The sequence below is a fragment of the Patiria miniata genome, unplaced genomic scaffold, assembly GCF_015706575.1.
Source record: "Patiria miniata isolate m_02_andy unplaced genomic scaffold, ASM1570657v1 HiC_scaffold_8, whole genome shotgun sequence".
In the NCBI taxonomy this organism is placed as follows: Eukaryota; Metazoa; Echinodermata; class Asteroidea; order Valvatida; family Asterinidae; genus Patiria; species Patiria miniata.
Window position 1 is genome coordinate 9,736,238 of NW_024037075.1, and position 26,253 is coordinate 9,762,490.

At 39.8% G+C, this 26,253-nt stretch overlaps 1 protein-coding gene across 1 annotated transcript in view; it reads left to right on the top strand.

Annotated features, from left to right (window-relative positions):
• Window positions 1-409: 409 nt before the first annotated feature.
• The window catches only part of LOC119719712 (atrial natriuretic peptide receptor 1-like), a 38,484-nt gene continuing 12,640 nt past the window's right edge, over window positions 410-26,253 (top strand). Inside the window, exons 1-9 of the mRNA XM_038189210.1 lie at window positions 410-989; window positions 1,564-1,700; window positions 15,632-15,665; window positions 16,374-16,558; window positions 17,179-17,314; window positions 17,799-17,893; window positions 20,682-20,820; window positions 21,278-21,362; window positions 24,066-24,177. Coding sequence (XP_038045138.1) covers window positions 410-989; window positions 1,564-1,700; window positions 15,632-15,665; window positions 16,374-16,558; window positions 17,179-17,314; window positions 17,799-17,893; window positions 20,682-20,820; window positions 21,278-21,362; window positions 24,066-24,177 — 1,503 coding nt within the window. The remainder of the gene's footprint in view (window positions 990-1,563; window positions 1,701-15,631; window positions 15,666-16,373; window positions 16,559-17,178; window positions 17,315-17,798; window positions 17,894-20,681; window positions 20,821-21,277; window positions 21,363-24,065; window positions 24,178-26,253) is intronic.

Sequence of the window (26,253 nt, forward strand, 5' to 3'; positions counted from 1 at the left end):
GTACCCTGAAAGAGCTTCTGATTTCTCGTATTATTTTCTCTGCGTTATAAAGAAGTCACGCGCCGCCCAGTCCTTGATAGTGCTAATTTGATTAAGTGCGCGGACACGTACAGTAACCGAAGAATAGCTCATAATAGATAACATGTTCTGCGCATCTACACACGACTAGTACTGAACACAAGCATCCTACGCGTTTTGTACAGTGTCGACTTTAAAAATGAGCCGGGAGTTGATCGATTGTACTGGTTAGTGGAGTGATGAAAAAACTGGCAAAAAAAATAAAAAGGATTAAACCATGATGTATTTTCGGCAAGATTGCGTACTTTTGGTCCTCTGCGTGATTCGTTTTTTCGGAAGTAAATATGTTAGAGCGAAAGCGCCGGTAATCCGGGCAGCTCTTTTAGTAGAGATGGGAAGTCCAGAACCTTTTGATCGAGTCCAAATTCAACCCGCCATCGATGTGGCTTTGGAGACGGTGAAACGACGTGTGGATACTGGTGCCTACTGGAACTTTAGCATATCGTACGAGTATCGATCAACTGGTGAGATATGCAGTCAGTCAAATATGATCGCCCCAGCTATCGCGTCGGAGTTGTACTATCGCAACGATGTCAGGGTGTTTTTCGGTCCTGGTTGTAGCCTCCAGTGCATAAGTGTTGTTGACCTAGCCTCTCAGTGGAACACACCCGTATTGTCTGGAGCCGCAGTCTCGGGAGTCTTGGATGACAAGACTCACTATCGCACGCTCACGCGCACGGCGTTTCGTACAGACGCGTTGGGGCGTTTCGCTGTGGCCTTGTTCCGTAAATGGTCCTGGTCAAGATGCTCAATAGTGTGGTCTGAAGGGGATCTGCTTGGCTTGTACAAGTTAACAGGTGAAAATCTCATGACTAGATTCCAGAAGGCTGGTATCGATTACATCAAGGTCATTCACGAGACGGGTGCATCAACACAAGACGTCTTGCTGTCTGCAACCGAACGTGCACGAAGTAAGCTTGAAGATATATATTTTTTGTGAATATTGTTTCGTGCTTTTTGTTGTGTTAATTCCTCGTTGTAAGTCTTTTGTGTTGGGCCTCTACTTCAAATACCGCATGCACCGATATATATATTTTGTACTTTCTCACACAGCTTGAACGGGTGTGTTTGACTTTCCTCCAGAACAATCGTCTTGTCGAGAGAGGATCTGGCCTACTTTATTTCTTTTTTCACATAATCGCCAATCGTGTTTTTACCTAATTTTGGCTGAGAAAGGATATGCTGTTGAAACGGATTACAAGAAAATATCGAGTTTTGTGGTAATTGTTGCTGTCAATAAGAAGGCTGTGCATGTTAGTTTGTTTTTCCAAACAAGCCAAAATCTCTTATTAACTTTAATTTATATGTGCACTCTCCCAAGCCTGAGGAAACACGTTAAAGACGGACATGACGGCAGAATCGTTTCAAATCGCTAAACGATTGGGTTTTAAATCTAGGCCATTAATTGTAGTTGACTATCTGACCTCAGTCATCCCTATTCAAACTATGGTATTTTGGTGTCATATTTGTTATCTTTATACACAGTCATAATTCTGTTGACACCCTTCGATGTTCAGCGAGACATCATGGTGATGGCCTACCGGGCTGGCTTCATTAATGGCCAGTACGCCTTTCTCTCCCTACATTACAGCTTCGTTCCCGGTGACCCATCCTGGAAACAAGTAAGTAAAGCAAAAACACCTTTCAATTCAATTTACACCTCGCTGCTGTTCTCCCTCTATACCTAAGTGTCACAGAATGTCCTGCCCGTAATGGATTTTGATATGACGGCGGCATGTTCTCATTTGGCTCACGATGACAAAATGGACCACCGGAGATATACATTGTACAACTTAAATGTAAAAAAATAGACGCAAAGGAAACCGTCTTTTAAAAATGATGCACAATGAACAAACTGTACAAGACACTTTTTATGACTGTTCATCCGCGTTTTTTTCATGATTTTTTCATGACTTGTAGAGTTTACTATGGGGGTTCTGAAGAAATATCCAATAACGAATATTGACGTCAATACTCTGCACAAAATTTACGACTTGCCCCGAATTGCGAAAATTAACGTCAATATTCGCGAGAAATATTTCACGTTTCGCTCTCCAGCCGCAAATATTGACGTCAATATTCGCGTCAAATAGATTCCTGTCTCGCTCCCCGATGGATTTACTTCCCGTTATTAATGCAGCCTACATAACGGTTGTTACACGGATACGTATTCCTTCTTTTAATGTGCATGGGCTTGGTACTTAGACTCTTGACTTGATTGATGTGTTGGATATTGTATCGAAACACTTCGAAACATTGGTAATTACCCGTGAACGGACCTACCGATTTAATGAGGTTAACCTTGCGCAAAGTCTAGATGGAGATGGTTCCAAATACCCTGCGAAATTATTCCGCCTGAAGTGCTATCATACGGAAGAAAACAATGCTGATGACTGTTGCCACCAATAATTGCTTGCACGTGGATTTCATTGCATTCGCCGCTCTCCTTTTTTTCTGGGTCTCGGTCATTCATCATGAACAACATAAAAAAATCATGTTAAAATCCACTTAGGCCCTACTGACGTGTTGACAATTACAAAAAATACATACAATTGGATATTAAAACAAGAGGATATAATCAACATCAAAACCAAGCAAACACTACCGTCACGAAAGACAGAACGTGGACAGTGCATGGCTGCCAAGGAGAAGAATAAAAGTGAAACAAAACACTGTCGCCATTAGAGCGTGTCTCTCCAACCCTGCACAATGACAGACACATAACACAGACCAAGCACAAAGCGATAAAAAACACCAACATTGCAGAGGGGAGGAAAGGTCCAAGGGAGCATAATGGGATTAAACAAATGAATAATTGGAACCGCGAGGTCAAGACGCAGTCTTGTTTTGCATAATTCATTGCCGAATCCGCTCGCATATCATAGACCCTTGCTGTGCAAGGGGATATCCCATAGTCCTTTCCAAAACGGTGGCACTTTGAAAAACACAAACATGAACATGTACATGTAGTGAGGTGCTTATCACCAACAAGGCATGCATGCTTGTCAATATTTAAAACTGAAAGAACCGGTTTTCTTTTTTGTTTTGAATTTCTTAATCCGAATGAATGATTTCCTTCCCCATGATAGGGAGTCGGGTTGGCCTTTCGGTTCTTCCCTTGCCTTCCACTGCTGCGACCCGGGTTCTATTCCTGCCTGTGCCACTATGTGGATTGGTTTTTCAGTCCCTACTCGGTTCCATGGGTTTTCCTCCCATATCCAAAACTGTAATTTCTTCAGACTGTTTTCGCTTTACTGGGCCCCATGGGGGACCAGTGGATTCCACTTAATTGGCTACTCATTTAAAATATGATAATAGTATTAACAATGATATACTGTGCTAGACCGGAATTCGCTGCTGCTTCGTGTATTTCGTTGGATCTTAATAGTAGTGTCCTTCAGTACTTTGTTTACTTAAACCGGTATATCCATGCTTTTGAAAACATTTCACTTAACGGGCTTCTCTCTGTTAGCAAATTACGGTCGAAATGTATTTGTGCTTGTCCCGGAGGGGTCAGCAATTTATCCTCTTTGTGTCTGACTCGGTCACTCCCTCACTACAATCCTCCTTGCAACTATCTCACTAGCGGACTGACAACTGTCATTTTGTTTGCGTAAGCCTCACCTGGGCCCAAAATCGGACTCGGAAGACTAAAACCTTAAAACCAAATTAGTCTGGGACTGGGCGCCGTATTCACAAAATGACTTAAGTCGTGGCAAAGTAAGCACCCCAAAAAATATACGACTAGTCTTATAATTTAAGCAATATTCACAAAACATATGTGCTGAGTGCCGTTCTTGTTTTTGTGACTTAAAAGTACACGTCGGACCTGCCTTTAAGTAAAGTTAAGCGGGGCACTGTAGGGTGTCATGGCAGCTTTATTTCTGTCCGTTGGTTTGTAAATTTTAGGAAACAAATTGGAATTTTAGGGGCTTATGAAAATTTCCTAAATGTCGAACTATTAGGACGCCAAGATGAACTTAATGTGCGACAGCCCTAGGATTGTCGTTCGTCGACATTCAAACACATATTTTGATTGATTTGTGTTAAGCGGGTGGGTGCAATTGATGGGCTACTTTTCAGCGCGTAAGACAAATTGCGCACTTAAAACCATCATTTCACTTTTATCAGCGTTTAAGCAATTAATCCTTGGATATATCATAGATATCAGAACAATATAGACGTGCGTTGCAGAATATTCTCGCCCATGATTATGTTGAGGAAACGCACACACTACATTTGTACACAGTTAAAAAAAGAGGACATGCCTTTCAAATGTGTTAACGAAGTAATTCTTACCAAAAACGATACGGCATGCAGAAACATTACAAGTATTTTACTGTTTCTAATATTGCACTTAACATAATGTCTCGTTGCTATGGCTCATTACTGTATAATGCATTAGCCAGGTCTGTCATTTGTTAATGGATTGAACTGACGTAAGTGATTCTAGGAACGTAAACGGTTTGCGCATGAACAAAAGTGATTGCTTTAAATATTTGAGTTAAGTTGAGCACTAGGACCGATGGGATGCTTAGATCTTTCCTGAATACAGAGTTAAGCCTGGGCCGATTACGTGTTTCGTAGGCCCTAGGCATCAGTGTTCCGTAGGCCTTACTCCGCCCTAGGCACCGGCACAAAATTCATGTTGATGTATTAAAGTACAAAGAACGGTACAAATCAAGCCAGGCCAAAATGGTAAAGGCCCTAGCTCTTACAGTCTGTTGGCACCAAGGGCGTCAATCTCTTCTGAAACATAGAGGTTGTTACATACATGTGTATCTTTATCTGAGGCAATTTTTGACCACCTTTACCAGTTAAAGGCAAAAGATCATCATTTAAACATTTTCGAGTTTTGAGTCACTCAATCAGCTATTCTGAGCTATAGGATCAAATCTATATGGAATTCCATCTCTGCCAAGTTACACGGCGCATTTTTGGGAGATCACGGCGCATTGTCGCATTGTCGCATAGTCGCATAGTCGCATAGTCGCATAGTCGCATAGTCGCATTGTCGCATAGTCGCATAGTCGCATTGTCGCATTTTCATTCATTAATTTTCCAGGGCTTCACCAAGAGGGCGCTGTTGTGCGGTGTTTGGGTGCAACTAATTTGGTCATCCTCCCCATATTCCAGTTGCTTTCGAGTTAGAAATCGTGCCAAAAGATGAATAGGGTTACATCTTCAGAGTATACATTAATGAATCCTTTTATGCGTTGAATACATATTTTTTAATTGACTTGTTGTAGTTGTAACTATTGCTATTATTGGTCGGATGTGATGTCACAAAATGGAATTCTGGCACCTGATTGGTCAGTTTGGCTTCTCCATGTTTCTCTCTTGAGTGAAAGTTTTCATTGGGCATGTCTATGACTATGAGTGAGCATGTCAAATTCAACAGCTCCGACCGACTCAATACTAGAATAATCAGGGTTAGAATCCAGAAGAGAATAGAATAAATTGTAGCTTCTCAGAACTATATTTAATGTTGCATCCTGTTTCATCAAGATCAAGTTGACGTAAAATATCGTCCATGATTGAAGCACAGCCTCAGCTCAGGCTAGCAAGCAGAGAAAAACACCAAGGCCGATCGAGCGCGCCCTCATTTGAACTCAAGATAGGCCCCTATAAAATGCGACAATGCGACTATGCGACTATGCGACTATGCGACAATGCGACAATGCGACAATGCGACAATGCGACAATGCGACTATGCGACAATGCGACAATGCGACAATGCGACTATGCGACAATGCGACTATGCGACTATGCGACAATGCGACTATGCGACTATGCGACTATGCGACTATGCGACAATGCGACAATGCAACTATGCGACAATGCGACTATGCGACTATGCGACAATGCGACAATGCGACTATGCGACTATGCGACTATGCGACAATGCAACTATGCGACTATGCGACTATGCGACTCTGCGACGGCACGACGCGACTATGCGACGGCACGACGCGACTATGCGACGGCCCTATACAAACAGTACAAAACAATGCGACGGCACGACGCGACTATGCGACGGCACGACGTGACTATGCGACGGCACGACGCGACAATGCGCCGTCGACGGCGCATGTTTGGGAGGCTTGCTTGGATCTCCCAAACATGCGCCGTGTAACTTGGCAGAGATGGAATTCCATAAATCTAAGATATATATTTTTATTTGTAGACGAAAATAGTTGGAGGGGACGGCATTTTCCCCTTTCCCCCACCGATCGACGCCTATGGTTGGTACTGTGCTTCAGAACGACAGCCTTTACGATTAAATTGTATACGTAGGCGCTACATGTACTTATGTGTGCCTATGGTGTACAGCGTCGGTTGGTGAAATCGAACATTCTGAGAGAGACCCTAAAAATTAAAAAAAGACTGTTCTCTGCGTGGGTGTGTGTGTGTATGGGGGTAGGCATATTTATGTGTTGTCTGGCGCACTGTGGTATTTTCGTAGGCCCCATAATTTTTCGTAGGCCCCAGGTACAGTGCCTACTGCGCTTACATTGGATAATCCGGGCCTGAGTTAAGCGCCCGATTTAGTTTGAGTTTTGTGAATACGGCTTCAGTTTTACTAGGCTGGCCTAGCTTGTTGAACAAACAATGCACTGTCATATCAGGAAGGTCACACATGCCAAAAATAATTTATAACTAACCTGGTTTGGGTGATTCTTAAATATTTTCGAAATAAACTATGTGAAAAGAGTCACACCGGAGAATTAGTCCTGCAAGCATTATTCGCTTGAGCATGGATTTAACAAGCTTGATTTAACAATCACATGATATTAACAATCACAATAAGGCTAAATAAATATTCTGGTGCCATCCCATTCAACAGTTTGATAACATTTTTAATCATTGTAAGGTCAAGGTATACACAAGCAAGGTTTAACTATCACATGTAAAAATGTACATGCTAAATTGACTGGACAAATATAGCAGAAAAATGCGCAATCGTATAACAGGTCCCACTCGACTAGGGATATCCATGCATATAATTAGAAGCGCAAAAAATCGTTGTAAATATCAACTAATAGGGATGAGAATCAATGGGCACAGATTATTGCGAGAGGTGTGTTGTGCTTTCGAGTGATATATTTTCCATCTCGAGAAGGTTCACAATCTTGTGAATGCTCGAGGGGTGTTTGTGCTTTTGAGGGTTAATTGATAATTCCGCCCACGATGATCCCTTTAACTCCATTTCTAATTTCATCCACTAATACATGAATGGTTAATTATGTTGATTACTTTGAATGGATTAAATATTTCATTGTGATATGTTCAGTTTCAAAAGTAAATCGTCAAACATTTCCAAATGTTTTAGCCCTGTTTAAAAAAAGAAGTATGACAGTAAAATAAAGCTAAACTAGAGTTTCGCGTTTGTTGAGTTACAAACGCAGAGTGGTCGGGCGGACAGCCTTCTCATTATACACTGCCCAGCTAAGTTAGGAATATATGTAGAAAAAAGGATCACGAAATTAAATCCCTTTAAGTACAATCAATGTTTCAAAAAGGTATCTTTAACGGTGTGATAAACTTCAGTAAACATTCTATGTGCACAAAAAGTTATTTCTAGTTTGATGACGTCATCAGTCAAAAATGGTTAGTGAATACTGATAAAGTTCGGAGAGGATAATTTGTCATTTTAAAATTAAATAACGTATGAAAATATGGAAAAATATAATTGTTTGTATTAATATCACATAACGTCACAGCATTAGAGATCCAAAGGTGAACATTGTAATGGATATCATTATTTGGACTTCGAAGATATGACAGGGATCAAATGATAGAAATAAATTTAAACTTTGATCATTTTCGAATTCTCCTTAAAGTAACTTCCGGTCTGGTGACGTCATGAATTTGAAACCTTGCCACCTTATCTGTGATTAATCAGAGAATGTCAAGGGGCGATTTGGTAAAATTTGGACGGATAGTTTTACAATTACAGAAGGGAAACTATATTTTATGTGCCGATAGGGGGCGCCCTTTCGGATGATGACGTCATCACACTGTTTTTTGCGTCTTGCATTCCTCACTATACACTTTCATAATATATATGTCTGTAGTGAAATGCTTCCGCTTTTGAGTTATATTCAGTTTTTATTGCACTTCCGGTAACACCGGAAGTAAAGGTCAAGCGGTTTTGCGTTCGGGAACATGAAATGTTTCTCACGGCATAGTCTACAACCTCACGAAAAAACGAACACGATACTCTATTTAGTTCAAAAGATATAACGCAAACTATTTTGTCAAAGTTTGCCCTTAAATCGCTTGTAATTTGATACCTGATTACGTCATGATGACGTAACAAAATGTACAACATCTTCGTAACATGGTACAAGTTCACACAAGGTTTTGTGATCATACCGTGAACCGTTCGGAAGAAATGCTGCTTTGTTTTGATGTCAGGCTAACGTCTTCATTTTGAATTCACCTAACTTTGACCTTCCGGTAGACCCGGAAGTAAAGGTCAAGCGAGTTCACGTACACTACAAAAACTGTTAAGCGATTAATGGTCTATCTGATTACAGAATACAAACATCATTGATTGTTTAGTTCAAGAGTTATAGGTGAAAGTAATTGGTCACTTTTTCAGATAAAATCACTTGTAATTTGACACCCGATGACGTAATCATGACGTCAGAGTAATATGCACCACTTCGGATGAGGGTCGATATATATTGAAAGTTACAAGTTCATACCATATACCGTTTAAGAGAAAACCCGCGGAGAAGTATTGTCCGGAAAAAAAAAAGAAAGAAAGAAAGAAAGAAAGAAAGAAAGAAAGATTAATCGTAACAGATCCAAAGAGTGGTCGGGTTGTGCCCGACCACTCAATAAATATTCTGGTGCCATCCCATTTAAAAGTTTACAATTTATGAAGTACATTCAGGGAACCCGACAAAATTGTCAACTCGTGCATAAGGCCCCTTCGTCACTGCCTGCAGGCGAGCACGTGCTTGTGTTGTGCACAGCTGTAGCTGTCAACCGCCATATGAAGCGACCTCGCGGCAGTTCGTGCCGACATGACAGAACTTTGTTGTACAATCTTTTGCCATGGGTTCCAGCACCTGATTTCATCAAACTCTTCGTAACTTAAGATGCATCGCAACGATGCGACGCGTCGTATCTCTACGATGCGTCACAACTGCGACGCGTCCTGCGATCCATTTCACAAAACACGTCGTATGTGCGACGCGTCGTAGGTGTATTTATAGCCCAACTCGGTGACTATTTTATATATTTAGTCAGCGTACAGTAAATAGTCGTCTGATATTCAACAAAGAGTCGTTGGATCTCAGCTCGAAATTTGTTAAAACGTAAAACAAAATGGCGGCCGCGTGCGATGCAATTTTGAAGGAAAACAAGCTCTCATTGGACTGTATGGGCGTTTTCGAATCCCTGTTCTTGACGACACGCGTGTAACACGAGAACGTGTTCTCGAGCTGGTTGTTACGAAGGCGTGGGTGCGTGTCGCATCGATATAAAGCAATGCAAAATGGCCGACAATCGTCTGAATTTGTACTTAGGCCTATTCCAAATGAACGAGGACGACTCGTTGCAAAACCGGACATGCGGGGATGAAATTGCAGACCTGCACTATAATGTTATTCTTATTCCAATAATTAGGGTATTAGCCAAAAAAACCAAAAACCCCACGAAACAACTTACGAATCTGCACAGTCCGCTATTTTGTTCAAGCTGCACCTCACCGAACCCCCATCAACCGGGTAGTGAAAAAATCGATCCGCGAACGCCCTCTTGGGTCTGTTCGTCACGTTCGAGACCGCCGCTTTTCGTGTCGGGTTAACCCGAGTGTTGTCAAGAACAGGAATCGAAAACGCCCCATAGCTACGTTGAAATTTCAACTCTAATATCCCGGTCTAATTCATAATTATTCAATGAATTTACAACTTTACACACATTGCCTACGTATTTTAATCTCGTTAATGTATTGTTTATGGCATAAAACAGGCTAAGGAATTTGTCCGAGTAACTAGGACTCTACGGATCACTTTTTTAACAATTGTACATGGTCGGGCGATAGCAGAGTCCGAGATCGATGGCCCTATTGCGGTTACTAATATTTTTTGTTGACTATTTTCACTCATACCCCCAATCAAAATTGTCAGATTTCACCCCCAAAACGGTCTTCAAACTGCCTTATGCGCCCCTGTAGGCTTCAGTGGGAAGCCACTGTTGTTTCGGTTGTGTACTATATGAACCTAGCAACCAGTTGAATAAAAAAATTTGAACAAGTTGTGTAATATTTTACACGAGTTGTGTAAACAACACTTTACACAACGGGTTGCTAGGTTCACATAGTACACAACCGAAATAACAGTGCTAGTGAAAATACAAATGGTGGTGATTAGGATATGTTCACATACCTTTGGGAAGAAAAGAGAAATTTCACCTTCAATTCGGGAAACATCCTTGTCACAAACGCCTTGTTTAAGGCTGCAATTTTGAATTCACGAAAAATAGACTTGTGCATGGCTCTGGCTTCACTGTTTCGTGGCAGAGTCATGCACAAGTCTACTTTTCTTCCCAAAGGTTACCTAACCACCACCGTTTGTATTTTCACTTCCTACTGAAGCCTACAGGGGCGCATAAGGCAGTTAGAAAACCGATTTGGGGGTGAAATCTGACGGTTTTGAGTGGGGGTACAAGTGGTCGAAAACAATTATTAGTAACCGCACTAGGGCCATCGATCTCGGACTCTACTATCGCCTGACCATGTCCAAATGTTAAAAAAAAAACGATCCGTAGAGTCCTATAGTTACTCGGACTACTTAGGAATGACTCTTCTTATTTTGCGATGACCACTAGACACGTCATAACTTGCGACGCGTTTTAGCCGCTGTCAAGGAATTTACGGCCTTCAACACATCGCAACTTTCGTGAAATGGAAGATTCGACGCGTCGCGAGTTGCGACGTGTTAACTCGAGTTGCGACGCGTTGCATGCAGCGCTTCGTGAAATCGGGTGCAGAACTGGAAGTTAGCTTCGCGGGGTTTTGAGCAGCGGTGTTTATTATTTACATTCTTCAATTTTTCTTCCCTCTTCCTTTCCCTTTCCTTCTCTATTCTTCTCACAAGTCTCAATGGACTTCGGATATATCCAGACACTTCCATGTTTTAGAATGGACATCCTTCCTCCAGCAAGCATTACGGTATTTTGCCTGCAGCATCATGAATTTACCGAAACACTGACTAAATGGGGGGGGGGGGGGGGGGGGTAACCTTTCTGTGGCGACACCCGTGTTTGCATTACAAAAGAGAAGACAACATTTTTAAGCTCGATCATAATGCTTTCATGTCATGTGTGCGTTTAAGAGACAGTTTTGTTTTCATTTCGAGGGGGCACATTAAATTTATGACCGCAATAGGGGCACTTTTGTTAGCCTGGGAAAATGGAGGGGGATGGGGGGGAAGTGCCCCCTGCCCACCCCTGGTTCCGCCGCCCCTGATTTTAGCACAGTTTCTGAAGCGTCGTTCTAGAAACATCCTTCCGTAGCATTATGCCTATCTTTTCCCTCGTACACGATTGTCTTCGTCATTCGTATAGCCCCTTGATGAAAACTACTCCTGCATGGCGGAATTACAATCAGCGTTTTCGGGCATGCATGTCTTTATTGGATTAGTGAAACCAGCCACAGAAGTGGGTCACCCTTTTCCCCAATAATTAAATAGATAACAAAGATATTAATATGATTACTGAAATGCCAGACTAGTTTAAGCCTACGTCAAAAATAAAGATGAATTATTGCCATGCGTATAACATCGATTTGTGGACGACATCGACCCTATTTATTTCACCAACTAAAACAAATCCTTCATGCCAATCATTCTCTTATTTGATATACGATACCCAGGCCAATAAAAAAAATCGTTCAATCAAATACTCGGCCCATTTAATTTCATTTGAAATTGAATGCTGCTTTGTATCAGCGTTAAATCGTCGAAAGGAGTCATTTGATTTCATAGGTGGGCATTTTTTTCGAAAGAATTGTTCTGATCGAATTCAAATGGTCGTTAAGTTCGCTTTTTTGGTTGAATCGAGTAGCAAAAGGTTGATGAGAATTCAATGTCGTCCATTCGCTAACGTTTTCACATGCATGCGTGCATTAATATTCGATTTTTTTTTTGGTATTTTTATATGAAATTTGATACTCCAGAGAGAATTCGTGTTGCATTGTTCTAATATAAACAAATCTGCATTTTTAATATAAAAAGGCGGCTATGTCACGAATTATTATATAGGGTGTAAAATAAGGAAGTGGAGGGCTAATGAACGATGACGTGTGTCTTGAACACCTTGGAGACTGAGTTGTTAGTATTTCTCTTCATTGTTTTTGAATGAGGGGTATTTATCATTGGTTTCTATTGGAATTTGTTTGTTGGTGTGCATCCTTCGAGAGAATGCACAATTATGGACCCGATAACGCGTCTACCACGAAATAATAATGGTTGGAAACTTCATTAAAAGTGGAATACGAACATTTATATTTAAAGTGTGCTGTTTTCGTGTAATTACAATGCCTAGGAAGTTGGGCAAAATGGGTTGACAATATTCGACCAATGCTGGTCGAACTATCAACTGCCTACACTCGTGGGTAAATTCTTCCAAATAGTTTGACAGCCTGTACCCAAGATGAGGTAATTTCCTACCAATGCTGGGTAAATTACATAGACGAACAGTGTTTTAGCCAACCTTTTTACAGTGTTTCTATAGAAGATCGAGCCGCTAGATTGCTGTGTCACGCGCGGCTTGGATGCTATACGACGAGCACAATTTTTGTCAGGCCGTTTATGAACTATACCCTCAGATCTTTTTGTTTGAAGAAAACAGAGATGAAAATCTCAATTAAGTAAACAGTTTCGTTAACAAAAAAAGTTTTCCTTGTTTCTGAAACTCTTCTTGAGTGATGTCCTACAGACAAAGGATCCTGCCCTCTGTATTCGGCGTCTTCTGACAAATTGTCACGTACCGGCCTCACAAGGCTCCAGCCTTCAACACTGCAGTGCGAAGTCCATTGTGCTGAGTGGCCCTGTGTGGTGGGCACTCACCCTCTACACCATCCGTGACTGAGGCCAAATTCCTAGCATTAGAGACGTCTATTCACGACCATTATGTCCGTTTGGTCGATTTGTCCGACAACAGATTTTGACGAGCGAAGGCTGATTATCTCTGTCCCACTATGTCCGACAGCCGATTATGTCCGACCCATTGTGTCCGACGGCCGATTATGTCCGACCCATTATGTCCAACAGCGATTATGTCCGACCCATTATGTCCGACGTCCGATTATGACCGACCGATTATGTCCGACGGCTGATTATGTCAGACCATTGTGTCCGACGTCCGATTATGTCCGACCCGTTATGTCCGACGGCTGATTATGTCCGACCCATTATGTCCGACGGCGATTATGTCCGACCCATTGTGTCCGACGTCGGATTATGTCCGACCCATTGTGTCCGACGTCGGATTATGTCCAACGTCGGATTATGTCCGACCCATTATGTCAGACGGCAGATTATGTCCGACCCGTTATGTCCGCTGCCGACTATGTCTGATCCATTGTGTCCGACGGCCGATTTTGTCCGACCCATTGTGTCCGACGGCCGATCGAGGATTTTGTTTGATTTGCCTGTAGGTCTTCATTGCTGATTATGTTAATTAATTAATTATGCTGATTAATCTTAACTTCACCCCGTATCGTAATGTTACAATGCGGTCGTATATTAAGAAGCATTCACTCATAAAAGTAAGATTGGATTTGAACAGAATTGGATATCAGGAATCCGATTTTCCCGGACCCAATTTTGTCCAGTAAACTCTGAAAGTTTTTTGTCATAATGTTTTGGCGTCCTATGTAATCTGATATAATATTTCATCCTCTATTTTGGGCTCTTATTACTCTCACAAGTGACTTTTCAATGTCCTCATTTTTTTTGCACTCTATAAAGGAATCTTTTCATAGAGTGCAATTGCAACACTGAGTGCAATTGCAACACTTATCGGAATCAGGACCCGTATGTTAAAGAGATGTCTTCATATCGCAAATAGGGGTCTTTATTGTTTCTGGTCTCCGATGCCGTTTCAACTGTACATCATTTATAATGCATGAATCTGTTCTTCGAACATGTATATACTACGGCAATTTGACACGTTTGGAAATAGACATATCTTTATTAAAAAATATATGATTAGATAATTTGATTTCGGGATTACATTTTACATTTGCACATCATCATGTCAAGATGAATCACTTTTACCCACAAACTGTGGGAAAACAAATGGGTAGAAACGAGGGGTGGATAGACAAGTCAGGCAATTCGGGTGATTCGAAATGTAGAGCGCCACCAAGAGTTTGCCGTGGAGAGTCTATTTTTCAAGTTTACGGTCGACAAAACATGGCCCATTTGAACGAGTGCCAGTAGACAACTTCAGCTAATTTGTTATAGATTAGGGCATAGCATTTTGAAAAATGAACTCTCCGTGGCAAACTCCTTGTGGCGCACTGCATTGTGAATCGACCAAATTGACCAATCGCCGTTTGCAAGTTAGCCTCGCCCCTTAGACAACCCTATTGAATGTTGGCATTAAGTTTTGTTTGTCTCAGATTCTGCGCGTTTCGTTTCCATGTGTATATCATTGTAACTGGACAGTATTTAACAAGCTCCATTGACGCGGTTCTACCGCGATAGGTCGATTAGCACATTTTCAGATTTTTCACGGTAATTTTACGCGCGCACTGCAGTTACAATCCAAAGATTATTCAATAATGTCAGGACACAACCGAATGGATCCGGCGTAATCGACCATCTAAATACAATAGGTCGAACGTATCCCGTCATCGGACACAATGGGTCGGACATAATCGGCCGTCGGATATAATGGGTCGGACATAATCGGCCGTCGGACACAATGGGTAGGACATAATCGGCAGTCGGACATAATGGGTCGGACATAATCGGCCGTCGGACACGAACTGGTCGGACATAATCGGACGTCGGACTCAGTGGGTCGGACATAATCGGCCGTCGGACACAATGGGTCGGACATAATCAGCCGTCGGACATAATGGGTGGGACATAATCGGCCATTGCTCGTCAAAATCTGTTTTCGGACGTAATCGACCAAATTGACATAATGGTCGTGAACAGACGTCTGTAACATAATTCTACTTTTGAAATTTTCGCGAAATTGGGACGAGCGTGAAAACGCCTGTTTTATGCGAATCCGAATGAAAGTTTTGCTAGACTGAACTGGCGTGAAATTGGTGGGGAAACCTATATGTATGAACAGTATAAACGGAATAGATATTTGCAGGTCCCAACTAATAAAGCTACAAAATTGATATATTCATCATTAATAAACAATGTCATGAATTGGACGACATTTTTTTTTTCAATGAACGTGCACGACAATCAGTAGGCGTATGCAAAAAAAACCTTGTTTGACAGCATACGTATTTCTCTGCGAGATCAGTTTTCTCCCAATATGTTGTTTTCATGTCTATCCTTTGCAGGTTACGCATGTCTTCTTTCCTGAGGTTTTAAACCGTACAATACATCAAATTGTCAAAAGGATGACACTTTCAATGACTGAAATGTTAAACAGCTGTATTAAATTTCTAGTCAGTTTAATTCAAAGTTCTCTTAAGAAATACATCCGTCGTGGACGTTTGAATACAAGTGCCTATATATATACTGATCTGATCAAGCGACTTAACATTTCATTATTACAGTTCTTCGTGCTAATAGGAGTAATAACAGGACTACCGATGTACTATTATTGTTATGTTTTGAAAGAAAAAGTAACAATTTCCTTTTTTTCTTTCATTAATTTATAAATCGTTATCATAGCACCACAATTAGATGTTTTGATACTCATGTCTGTAGGACGTTTCAGTGTCCCAGCGGTACCGTTAAAAAACTGTATTATCAGCATATTGACAAGTTAAGGAAAACAGTTGTTGGTACACATGGTGCGTCTTTGACGTCAACCGATTGAGCTCGGTCCCGAACAGAATCAACGAGGGCCCAAATGTTGGGAACTGTAGTTTCCGGTTCCATGGTTGAATGCTGAGAAATCGACAAATGTTGCATAGGTGTTGCAGAAGCCCATTTAACAAAGTTAGTCTTGTCTTGTTGCTACGCAAACTGAAATCTGTCAATATGCAACTATGCACGCTATTCAAGCTTCCAATCGTAAGCCTATCATTTTTATATACAAAGTCTTATACTTTGAGTTGGTGTCCTTTAACTTAGTGAAGAATGGTAACGCATCTTTTTCCCAGGGAGACGGGTTTGAAGAAGAAGCAAAACGCGCATATGAGGCACTGATGACGTTTCGTCTTTTTGAACCAAGCAACAAGGAGCTCAATGAGTTCGAAGCGGAGCTTGAACGCCGCCGACAGCGGGATTTTAACTGGACCAGCCCACCGGGAGAACAGGTTCGTAACGCATTTATTTTATAACATGTAAAGTATTGTCGATATTAGTATACTAAAAAAAAAGTTCGAGTATACTAGTTTCCATGGTTTTTGGTAAAACAAATGGGAAGGCCTACATGTAATGTTGTTTGCCCAATACTGGTCGAAATTACTTGATTCAGATAAAAATTGACCAAATCTTGGAGCACGTTCCTGCATAGTGTAGGCAGTTGGTACGTTCAAATACTGACCAATTCCACCTATGTATAAACAAATTATATACACAATTATATTCAGTTCATGTGACTTCTGTACGATGAAACGCTCACGGTGGAAACCCAAATTAGGGCTAGGATTGAATAGTGCGCAATTTGTTACGAAGTTAAATATATAATACTAGTGAAGCAATAGGTTAATGACACAAAGGGGTCAAACAGTCAAAGGAAATAAAATGCAGTCACAAAAGAGAAAAAAATATATATAAATAAGTTTAAGATATGCAGGTCTAAACATGAAAATATTAGTTCACGGTTCTGAAGTGATGACATAGTATTTAGGGCAAGGCCTCCTATTAAAAATATGAAATAGCTATATCTTAAATACCCAAACAACGTTATTGTTTTGGATGTTATGATTTCCAGTACAACTTCTTCACCGGTACCTTTCATGACGCCGTCATCTTATTTTCTCTTGCTGTAAACGAGACTTTGGGAGAGCATGGGAACCTATCTGATGGCTATTTGCTGACTAGAAAGATGTGGAACAGGACGTTTGATGGTAGGAACGGGCTTAGAACATAAACATACGTATTGCACGGGGCATTAATGGAATAATAGATCATGAGTAGGTGCTGTTTGCCCTATAGTGCTTCAGTTTCCTTAATGTTTTTATATCAATACTTTTAAAGCTTTTTGTCTGAGATTGGCACTTACGGCAAAATTGTCCTTTTGACAATCCTTCTAGCTTCATCTGCATTCAATATACGGATGTTGCCGCTGCTGCTGTTGCACATGTGGCTTTTATTCACTTTTGCTATTTTTTAGTTGTTGTCATTGTCCTGATTGTTTCGTTCCATTGTTCAGTCATTATAGCAACATGTATGTTGGTATGAGCTGTTGCTGTTATTTATAAATCGCTGCGTTTTTGTGGTCATGGATTTTGTTTGTGTGTTCGTTGTTGATTTGAGTGTTAGGCTTGTGTTGTGTTACTTTAGACGCAGTGTATTGCAGAGCCTCATAACCGTCATGCTGTTTTCTTGTAGGTATCGCCGGGAAAGTGTCATTGAATGAGAATGGTGATCGTGATTACGATTTCTCTCTTTGGGACATGACCGACACAGACAATGGAAACTATACGGTATTGTAGCTGAACCACCAAGTTTGAATTAGCATTCAAAATCAAACATCTTCATATGAATTTGTTGTGTTCACTTAGGGCTAAAACCTATGTGCGGGCCCGTTTCCGGGTGAGAATCCCCGTAAAATGGCCCTTTTTTCGACATTTGAGTCATAGTTCGATAACCATGCGGTCTTTTTCAATGGGGTTAAACAGTTCTAAACAATTTAACCCTTTCTAATGAAATATGTTATTTTTTCTATCTTGAACAAAATCCACGTCATTTGGGCTTTGGAAATGTGAACTTTTCGGCAGTTTGTCGTGTAAACGCACCGATTGAGCACCCTCGCGTTGACTCTTTTGACTCTTACTCCTGACTGGAGTATCGAACTGTACGGGGTTAAACGGAATCGAACAGCTTAGCTCCTCCTCTTTCTTATCATGCAAAACTTGTTTTGATTGGTTGAAAATAAAAAAATTACATCCTTTTCACAAAGAAAAAAGTGGCAAATGACAACTTTCGTTCGATAAGGCATTGTTTGAGACTTACATCGATGTACCATTGTTAGGCAAAAAAAAAAAAATAAGTCGGTCTCTGGTCAGCGCGCGCGTCGATTTTAATCATGCGCGTCATTCTTTTTTCCCCCAAAATGTTCCGCAGTAGCAAATTGCACCAAGGCAAATGATCGAGAGCACCAAGGCAAATTATGGAGGACACCAATGTACATGAGGACAACAAAAAGCAAAATAGTACCCCACCTTGTCTGTACAATCCAAGCTTGAAAAAAAAAAAAAAGGAAAAAAAAAAAAAAAAAAGCCGCGTCGCCGCATCAATTCCGGAACTTTGGTCTGACCAGAGACCGAATATTTTTTTTTTGGCCTTACCACGCGTTTCATGATCTTAAACTCTGTTCATCACCCGTTTTACAGGACATGTTTTTTCCAATTCTACTTTAAATAAGACATTTTTAAATAATGTAATTTGGATCTGAATACTGTTCACGTCAAGGAAGTTATAGAAATTTGTGATGGAAAGAACGTGCATTTGTTCATTGGGCCGTACCATTTTGCTTGTAGTTAATTTCATTTTTAAATAATGTAATTTGGATCTGAATACTTTCATTTATAAAAGATGTAATTTGGATCTAAATACTGTTCACTTCAAGGATATCTAAGCATGTACACGTACGTGTACGTCGGATTTCTTGATTTCATCACCCGTTTTACAGGAGTTGTTTTCTCCAATTCTACTTTAAATAAGACATTTAAAAATTATCCATTTGTAAATGAGTTCTTTCGGATCAAAACTGTGGTTTTTATAGTAGTTAATTTCATTTTTAAATAATGTAATTTGGATCTGAATACTGTTCACGTCAAGGAAGTTATAGAAATTTGTGATGGAAAGAACGTGCATTTGTTCATTGGGCCTTACCATTTTGCTTGTGGGGAGAATATCTATGCATGTACACGTACGTGTACGTCGGATCTCTTGAAGGAAACAAAAATGTGAAAGGATGTTTATGTCAAGCTTGACAAAATCGGACAAGATTGAACTATTTGACATACCTTTACATTGTGATATGTGAACAAATCCGATATGCACTTTGTACTCTATGGTTTTGTTTTATTCATTTTTGATTGGAGTGTGCCAGCTATAATCCGATTATGTAGCGCCGGACCTCTGTATAATACTCTGCGCACCAGATTTAAAGGGAATGTACATCATTGGCTTTTGCTGTAATTTTCAGAAATGAACTATTTGAGGGGTAAGTATAATAGATCGAATATTGTTACACTGACATGTTTGAAGTTTTGTGTTCGAAAATACTGGAAAAACCAAGAAAAACAAAAATGTTCAAGTAGTCTGGCTCCTTGACTCCACTAAAAATAAAATGGATCAAAATGGATCAACTTATAGATGACGGAAAATTGTAAGGTAAGAGAACCAGTCTAGCTGGCCTGCACCCGTTCATGAACATGTTACCAATAGCAAACAAAAATTTTGACCGAAAAAAGTGTAAAGTTGGAGCAGTAGATGAAAAATAGTTAGGTTTTTCCAACGGTGGTCGGCCGACCACCGTTGGAAATGTATACAAAAATACCATTTTCTTGAAAATGACTTCACACCAGGTGCCATAATTTTACAGGATGCTTTAGACTGTCATTTACCAACATCCTAGTAAGGTGTTTCGTAAAAACCTGGTAGTTTTATTTTTCGATGTTTGCAAATGTTGTATATTCCCTTTAAACTGTGAAATTAAGTGAACAAAAGTGGGGGTAACAAATTCCTATGCCATATTATATTTAATTGTACTACTTACTGAGCTCCACTGTCCACAGCTATACCCTGCATACCCCGGATGCGCACACGAACTAGTCCACGATTGATTCCCGCCTGTCTTGACTGTTGTGGTGCAAAAGTTGAAATGATTCTACTCTTGGGATTGTTGATTTATATCGACTGATGCCGATCGTCTTAATAACGTCGCAGTTACACTCACGTCGCCAAATTCGCTTTAAAAAAATGACGACTGATAATGTTCCTGGCGGTCGTAGCTCAGGCGAAGATTGATCCTGAAAAGTCAGTTGCTGACATGAGGAGGTCTTTGGTTTGATATGTGGTTAGCATAAGTGGAACGCCGTTGAGCTTGACCACCTCCCGTAAATGGCGCTGGAGTTCCTTTTTATAATTACTTTCATCGGGCTTCATTTTTAAATGCTTAACACATGATCGACCATTCAAAGCTTTCTCATGTTGCATGACATGTACACTCAGCTTAAGTACACCACATTATTTTGGTTCTAATAGATTGTGTGGAACTTTTATGGGGCTACCGGAGAATTGGAATTTGTGGATGACATAGTTTGGCCGGGAGGGGCAACAGGTCCCCCAGCGGACACGCCTACATGTGGCTTCGATAATGAGAACCCTGCCTGCCAACCAGATGGTGGGTATACACATCGCATGTCATTCCTATTCTAGCTGTGATTGCTACTGGCTTTTACATTGATGCCATTGGTATCGTGGTTTATCTTTCAGCTTCCGATCCTCGTGTTGGGTTCTGTTTGTTCTATGTTGGTTGCCAAATTGGTACCTTCTTAGTGTCGTGTAGTAGCTTGCTATTCTTGCTATTCTTCTTTTTCAAGCTCTGTTTAGCTAAGTGACGCGTTAAATCTGCCCTACAAGGTATGTCTGCATGATAAATTCCTCTTTTGTGTGCTTGTCGTTTTTGGAAAGTATACTTTCCTCGTTCTCAGCATCCTTTGTGAGTTCATGAACGATATAAACAAAAATTTGTTTGATGTATGTATCATTCATAGATGTTGTTGAATTTATGTGTATATTTGTTATTATTGTTCCCTTTATAATGCTACAGTGATTTCCCTTTTGCTCTTCTCTTTAAGATCCAACTGTTACTTTAACAGCAACCATCATTGTAGCCTGCTCTATCCTTATTGTGGGCAGCATTGCTATTCTATTACTGTACAGGTACGTTTAAGCACAGTGTTGTGCGGTTAATCATTCATTGTTTTTGCTAATACGTACGTTAAAAAATTGCTCATTAAAGAATCATTTTGTGCATCAGCCTTTATTTTCAATTTGAAGGTCATATTCAAGGTTATAAAATGTAAAACTTGTTTTTGAAAGGTTAAAAAGGTTTAAAATATCAATGTTTGTATTTGTTGAAAAACACTTAGTCTGGATCAGGCCTAAGCAGAAATGTGATCGAATGTGATCAGAAATGTGATCTTTTTCACTTAAAACAATTGCTCATTAAAGAATCATTTTGTGCTTCAGCCTTAATTTTCAATTTGAAGGTCATATTCCGGTGTTGGACTTAGCACACAGTCGTGTATCGACCTCCCAACGTGGACGTGTTATTGTCCCTCTTTTGTTTGTACTACCAACGTTTTAGGAGAAATCCCATTATGTTTTGTACACGATCCCAATCGCGGACGTATGCTGGGAATCGTGGACGCTATTGTTCTATTTTGTTCTCCGTAATTTTTCGTTCACGGGTTAGATGCCTGAACACGCCCAACATGATCACATCGTGAGTTTGTTTCTGCATTCGATATCGGACGTTGAACAATAGAGGACAATAGGTTCCCCAATTCTTGAAAGTCCCCAATTTAGAATCGTGCACAAAACATATATGGGAGGTCTTCCTAAAAGGTTACGAACAACAGAGGGACAATAGGGGGTCCCCGATTGCAGCGAAATACACACTTGTGGGCGTGGGTTTGAATCCTTCAGGAACATGGCGTTTGTGCCCTTGGGTAAAACACTATACTATGATTGCCTCTCTCCACCAAGGAGTATAAAAGGGCCTGATCAACGGTTTAATAATTGTGAAGCGCTTTGAGATTGTTCACACGATGGAGAGCGTTTTATATGCACTACGATTATTATTTTATTATAATAGGTTATTTCAACTAAGACCTAACACTCTTAGAGGTTGATGCTAAATTAAACACTAAACCTTAAAGTAATACGTGAAAAAATACACTCCTTTTCTCAAAACATCAAAACATAGGTTGTGCCCATTCTTCGAAACTTATGTCGTAAAACTGACTTTATGTAACCAATAAACCACGTTTCTAATATACTCTGCGTAATTACCCGAAAACATCATAATTAAAAAGTGCTCTACATTGTGCCCAAATTTAATATCGTATATCACAAATTCAGTCGATACTGAGAATGTTTTACCAAAGGGAGTCCTTCAATTTTCAAAGCGCATAGGCATAAATCAAATTAAGGTTTAATAATTGATCGAAACAAAAGTGAGATCAGAGGACCTCGACCTCAGTGAGCGAAAGATAAAATTGTAAAATTAAATACACACTTTGGCCAGAGCACTTGCACAAGACGACCGACCATATATCAAGGTTGATTGTCAAATCAATGTACGCGTATAATTTGCTGCAGATCACGGTTCAATTGCCCTGTCATATCTTTCCGCCTCAATATATAAGTTATTCCGCACGTTAACATAACATATTAGAGGCGAACATTTTTTCTCACAGAGCCGAACATGTCACAGAACACGTTATTTATGCTGGTAACTGAATTTATATATAGGTTTTCTCAGCTATTTTAAACGGTTATCATTCGAATTCACCGTCTCTAATATTCAAATTTGTCCATCAACATTGATTTAGTGCACTTCTAATGTTTAATTTTGTCTTTTGTCATACAATTTCAAATTAAGTTCAAGTAAAGTTTAAATAATGTGCACACGTTTTTGTCCCAGAGTATTCAATAACGTCTCGTCTACGCAAAACCTTATTATTCAGAAATCAAATTCGTCTAATTGATTAATATAAGACGAATTCGATCTCTGAATGCTGCCATTCGGCAACAGCTTAGACGAATTTGATCTGTAACGACCAATATTCTCTACCCGGTGACAAAAGACGGTGACCAAACTTTAAGATTGAATGGTAATTGACTCAATTTGTTTTGGTAAAAGCGTGTAAAATTTGTCATGGACAAAACTGAATGTTAGAGTTGGTGAATATGAATGCAAAATCTCTTAAAATAGCCGAGAAAATCTATATTGCAATGTAAATTATACTATATAACGTTCGATTGAATATTTATAGGCATTTGGGATTTTAAATTGCAGACGTGCCCTAATAAGTCTACAAACTGTAACATGATTTTTTACAGCTTTACTTTAAATAAGGAAGATTGAAGCTTTACCCTATCTGCGTTTTATGCCCTTTTGACTCATAATGTCATGCACAATGTGCTTTCATCTATTAAATGAGTTACTCTACGCACGAAAGCCCAGGTGAGAAATGTTGCAAATTGGCCAATGATGTTAAACCCACAAGATAAAGAGCCAACTAATTCTGTTTGCAATACTAGTCTGCTAGCCTGCGTACAAATCACCATTCCTGACATTTAAAGCCCAATTTAAAGCCTGTAATTATACATTTTATTTCAATAGAAACGGTGAAAAATTTAGGGTGACGTGTCTAAACGTTTACATGTGTGATCCACGTTTGTTCTCACCCCTTTCTATTACTACATTGATGTAAGTTGAATTTCAGATAAATATATATACATGTAGAACAATTAATTCCTGTGTTTAGGAATAGTTGAAAAGGTTGCAATATCGTTAGCCCTACCTGCTGTTATTGAAACCCCTGTCGGTTCCGTTTTATGTATTCAACTCAACAGAAAGTTGAAATGGAATGCGGAACTCAAGAGTAGATCGTGGCAGATCAAATGGGAGGAATTGACTCAGAACGAATACGCCCAGGGACAACCGCACAGTTCTACGTTTTCAATAGTAAGTTCTGAACCTTTGACAAGGAAAATGAAAGTAGGCGTATAAGTGTGGGTGTTATCAAAGTTTCCTCTAATAAAAGTATCAACAGCGTTGTGTTGAAGTGCGGTGAAAAGACATTACAAAAACCAACTTAATGTTTAAACCTCTGAAGTACAAGAAAGAACACTGGACTGATGTGGAACGTCACGGGATTGTTTCGAATGTAAACAGGAGGAATGTAACATTTCAAATTTTAAAATCGAATGGAAATAATAGGGCGTCGTGTTTGTAATTACCCTGTTGTGGGTGTAATGCTTTTTTTGGGTGAACTATTTCTGATATGACGGTTTGCAATTTTGCTTGTCAGTTAAGGCTTCTATTTTCGAACGTCATCTAAAAGCTAGTGTTCCTGCACGATTTTGCAGATCTTGCAAAAGAAAAGTCCGGAAAATCCAAACGATGACGCATTCAGGGTGGTTGGCTTAGTTGCAACCAAACCTCGTCTATCTGAACGATGATCGACGTTAGTTAGTCACATGGTTATTTAACAACAATATCCTATACTTTCTAGTATTAACGCTTTGCAGTGTTGTTAATCTGATGAGCTCATTGCTGGGGCTGCATTTCACGAAACGTGCCTTAGGAAGGGTAACTCGTATTAACTCGCGACTTGTTCTAAAATCAATTTCACAAAACTTAAGACGCGTTCAAGACGTGCTAACTTCCTTAGCAGTTCGGCTGAACTCGTCTTAAGTTAAGATCAGTAAGAAGGGTAACTCGTATTAACTCGCGACTCGTCCTAAAGTTAATTTCACCAAACTTAAGACGCTTTCAAGACGTCCTAACTTCCTTAGCAGTTCGGCTGAACTCATCTTAAGTTAAGATCGGTCGAAGGGTCGTCTTATTCGATAAAAACGTGCGTTTATTTCATTAGAGTTAGGCTATAGTTGCGAGGAAGAAAATCACTGTAGAAACAGATTTGAAAAGATTTCTGATGCATGGATAGGTTTAAATAAGCAAAAATAGCTAATTTAAAAGTATAATTACATGCCAATACCTAATCGACTGTTTAAAATGAAGTGATGGAATGGGAGCATGAATGACTCTATCGTATCTTGTGTAGAACTAACCTACCGTGTGAAATGTATTGAGTAGACGACTTTCGTGAAATCGGCCCTCGACTGGTCTTTGATCTGTACACGTTGACTATAAAACCACAATCCCATTCAAATTCTGGATCCCATCTACGATCACTACCCCATTGACACTTGGAAAACAAACAAATGTGGACAAAATCACAATAATTTATTTCACCAAACCAGTATTATATCCAAATGCCAGGAAAACAAGCCGAATGTGGAATCATATGACAACAATGGCTTCAGTCTTAAGGTTAACGGGTTTACCTAGATGATTGGTATTGCAATTTCATGTGATGATAGTGTGCAGTCAAATGATTATGCCAATCATTAACAAACAATTCTTTCGATCTTCGGTGGTCTGTATACGGGGTGAGTCCAAAAGACAGTGACGGAGTAAGACAAACAAATCCACAAGATATGCGGCTCTCCCTATTATTGAATAAATAAAGTACACCATTATTGACTTGTACTTTGAAAATATCACGTAATTAGCACACTCAAAAGTTATATTTAGTTCAAAGGAAAAACATTATATTTTTGAGCATTAAAAGATGCGCTTTGATAAATACCCATTAAATACAGTGATCAAGGAAAAGAATTGATTTATTCCTCATCAGACACAAACTACTATTGGCAGCTGAAAAAAATGGAATCTTTTAGTAAACATGTAAGGATCAATTTTGTAATATATTTCAGATGCGTGGAAGATTCTCGTTTAAAAGGTGCATTGGTGTATCAAATTTAATTGGGGAAAAATATTTGAATCCTGGTCACTTTCTGTTTGTCTCACCCAGTACAATGTGTTTGCTAATATGTACTCAGATACGACAAGGCGGAGATTACAAAAATGACGTTTTGTGCTCAATATGATGAACGTTGGCAGACGCTTAACTTATATCTGAAACACACTGAAAATGGTAAATGGCAAATGGTAAGTCAAAGGTCAGATGAGACG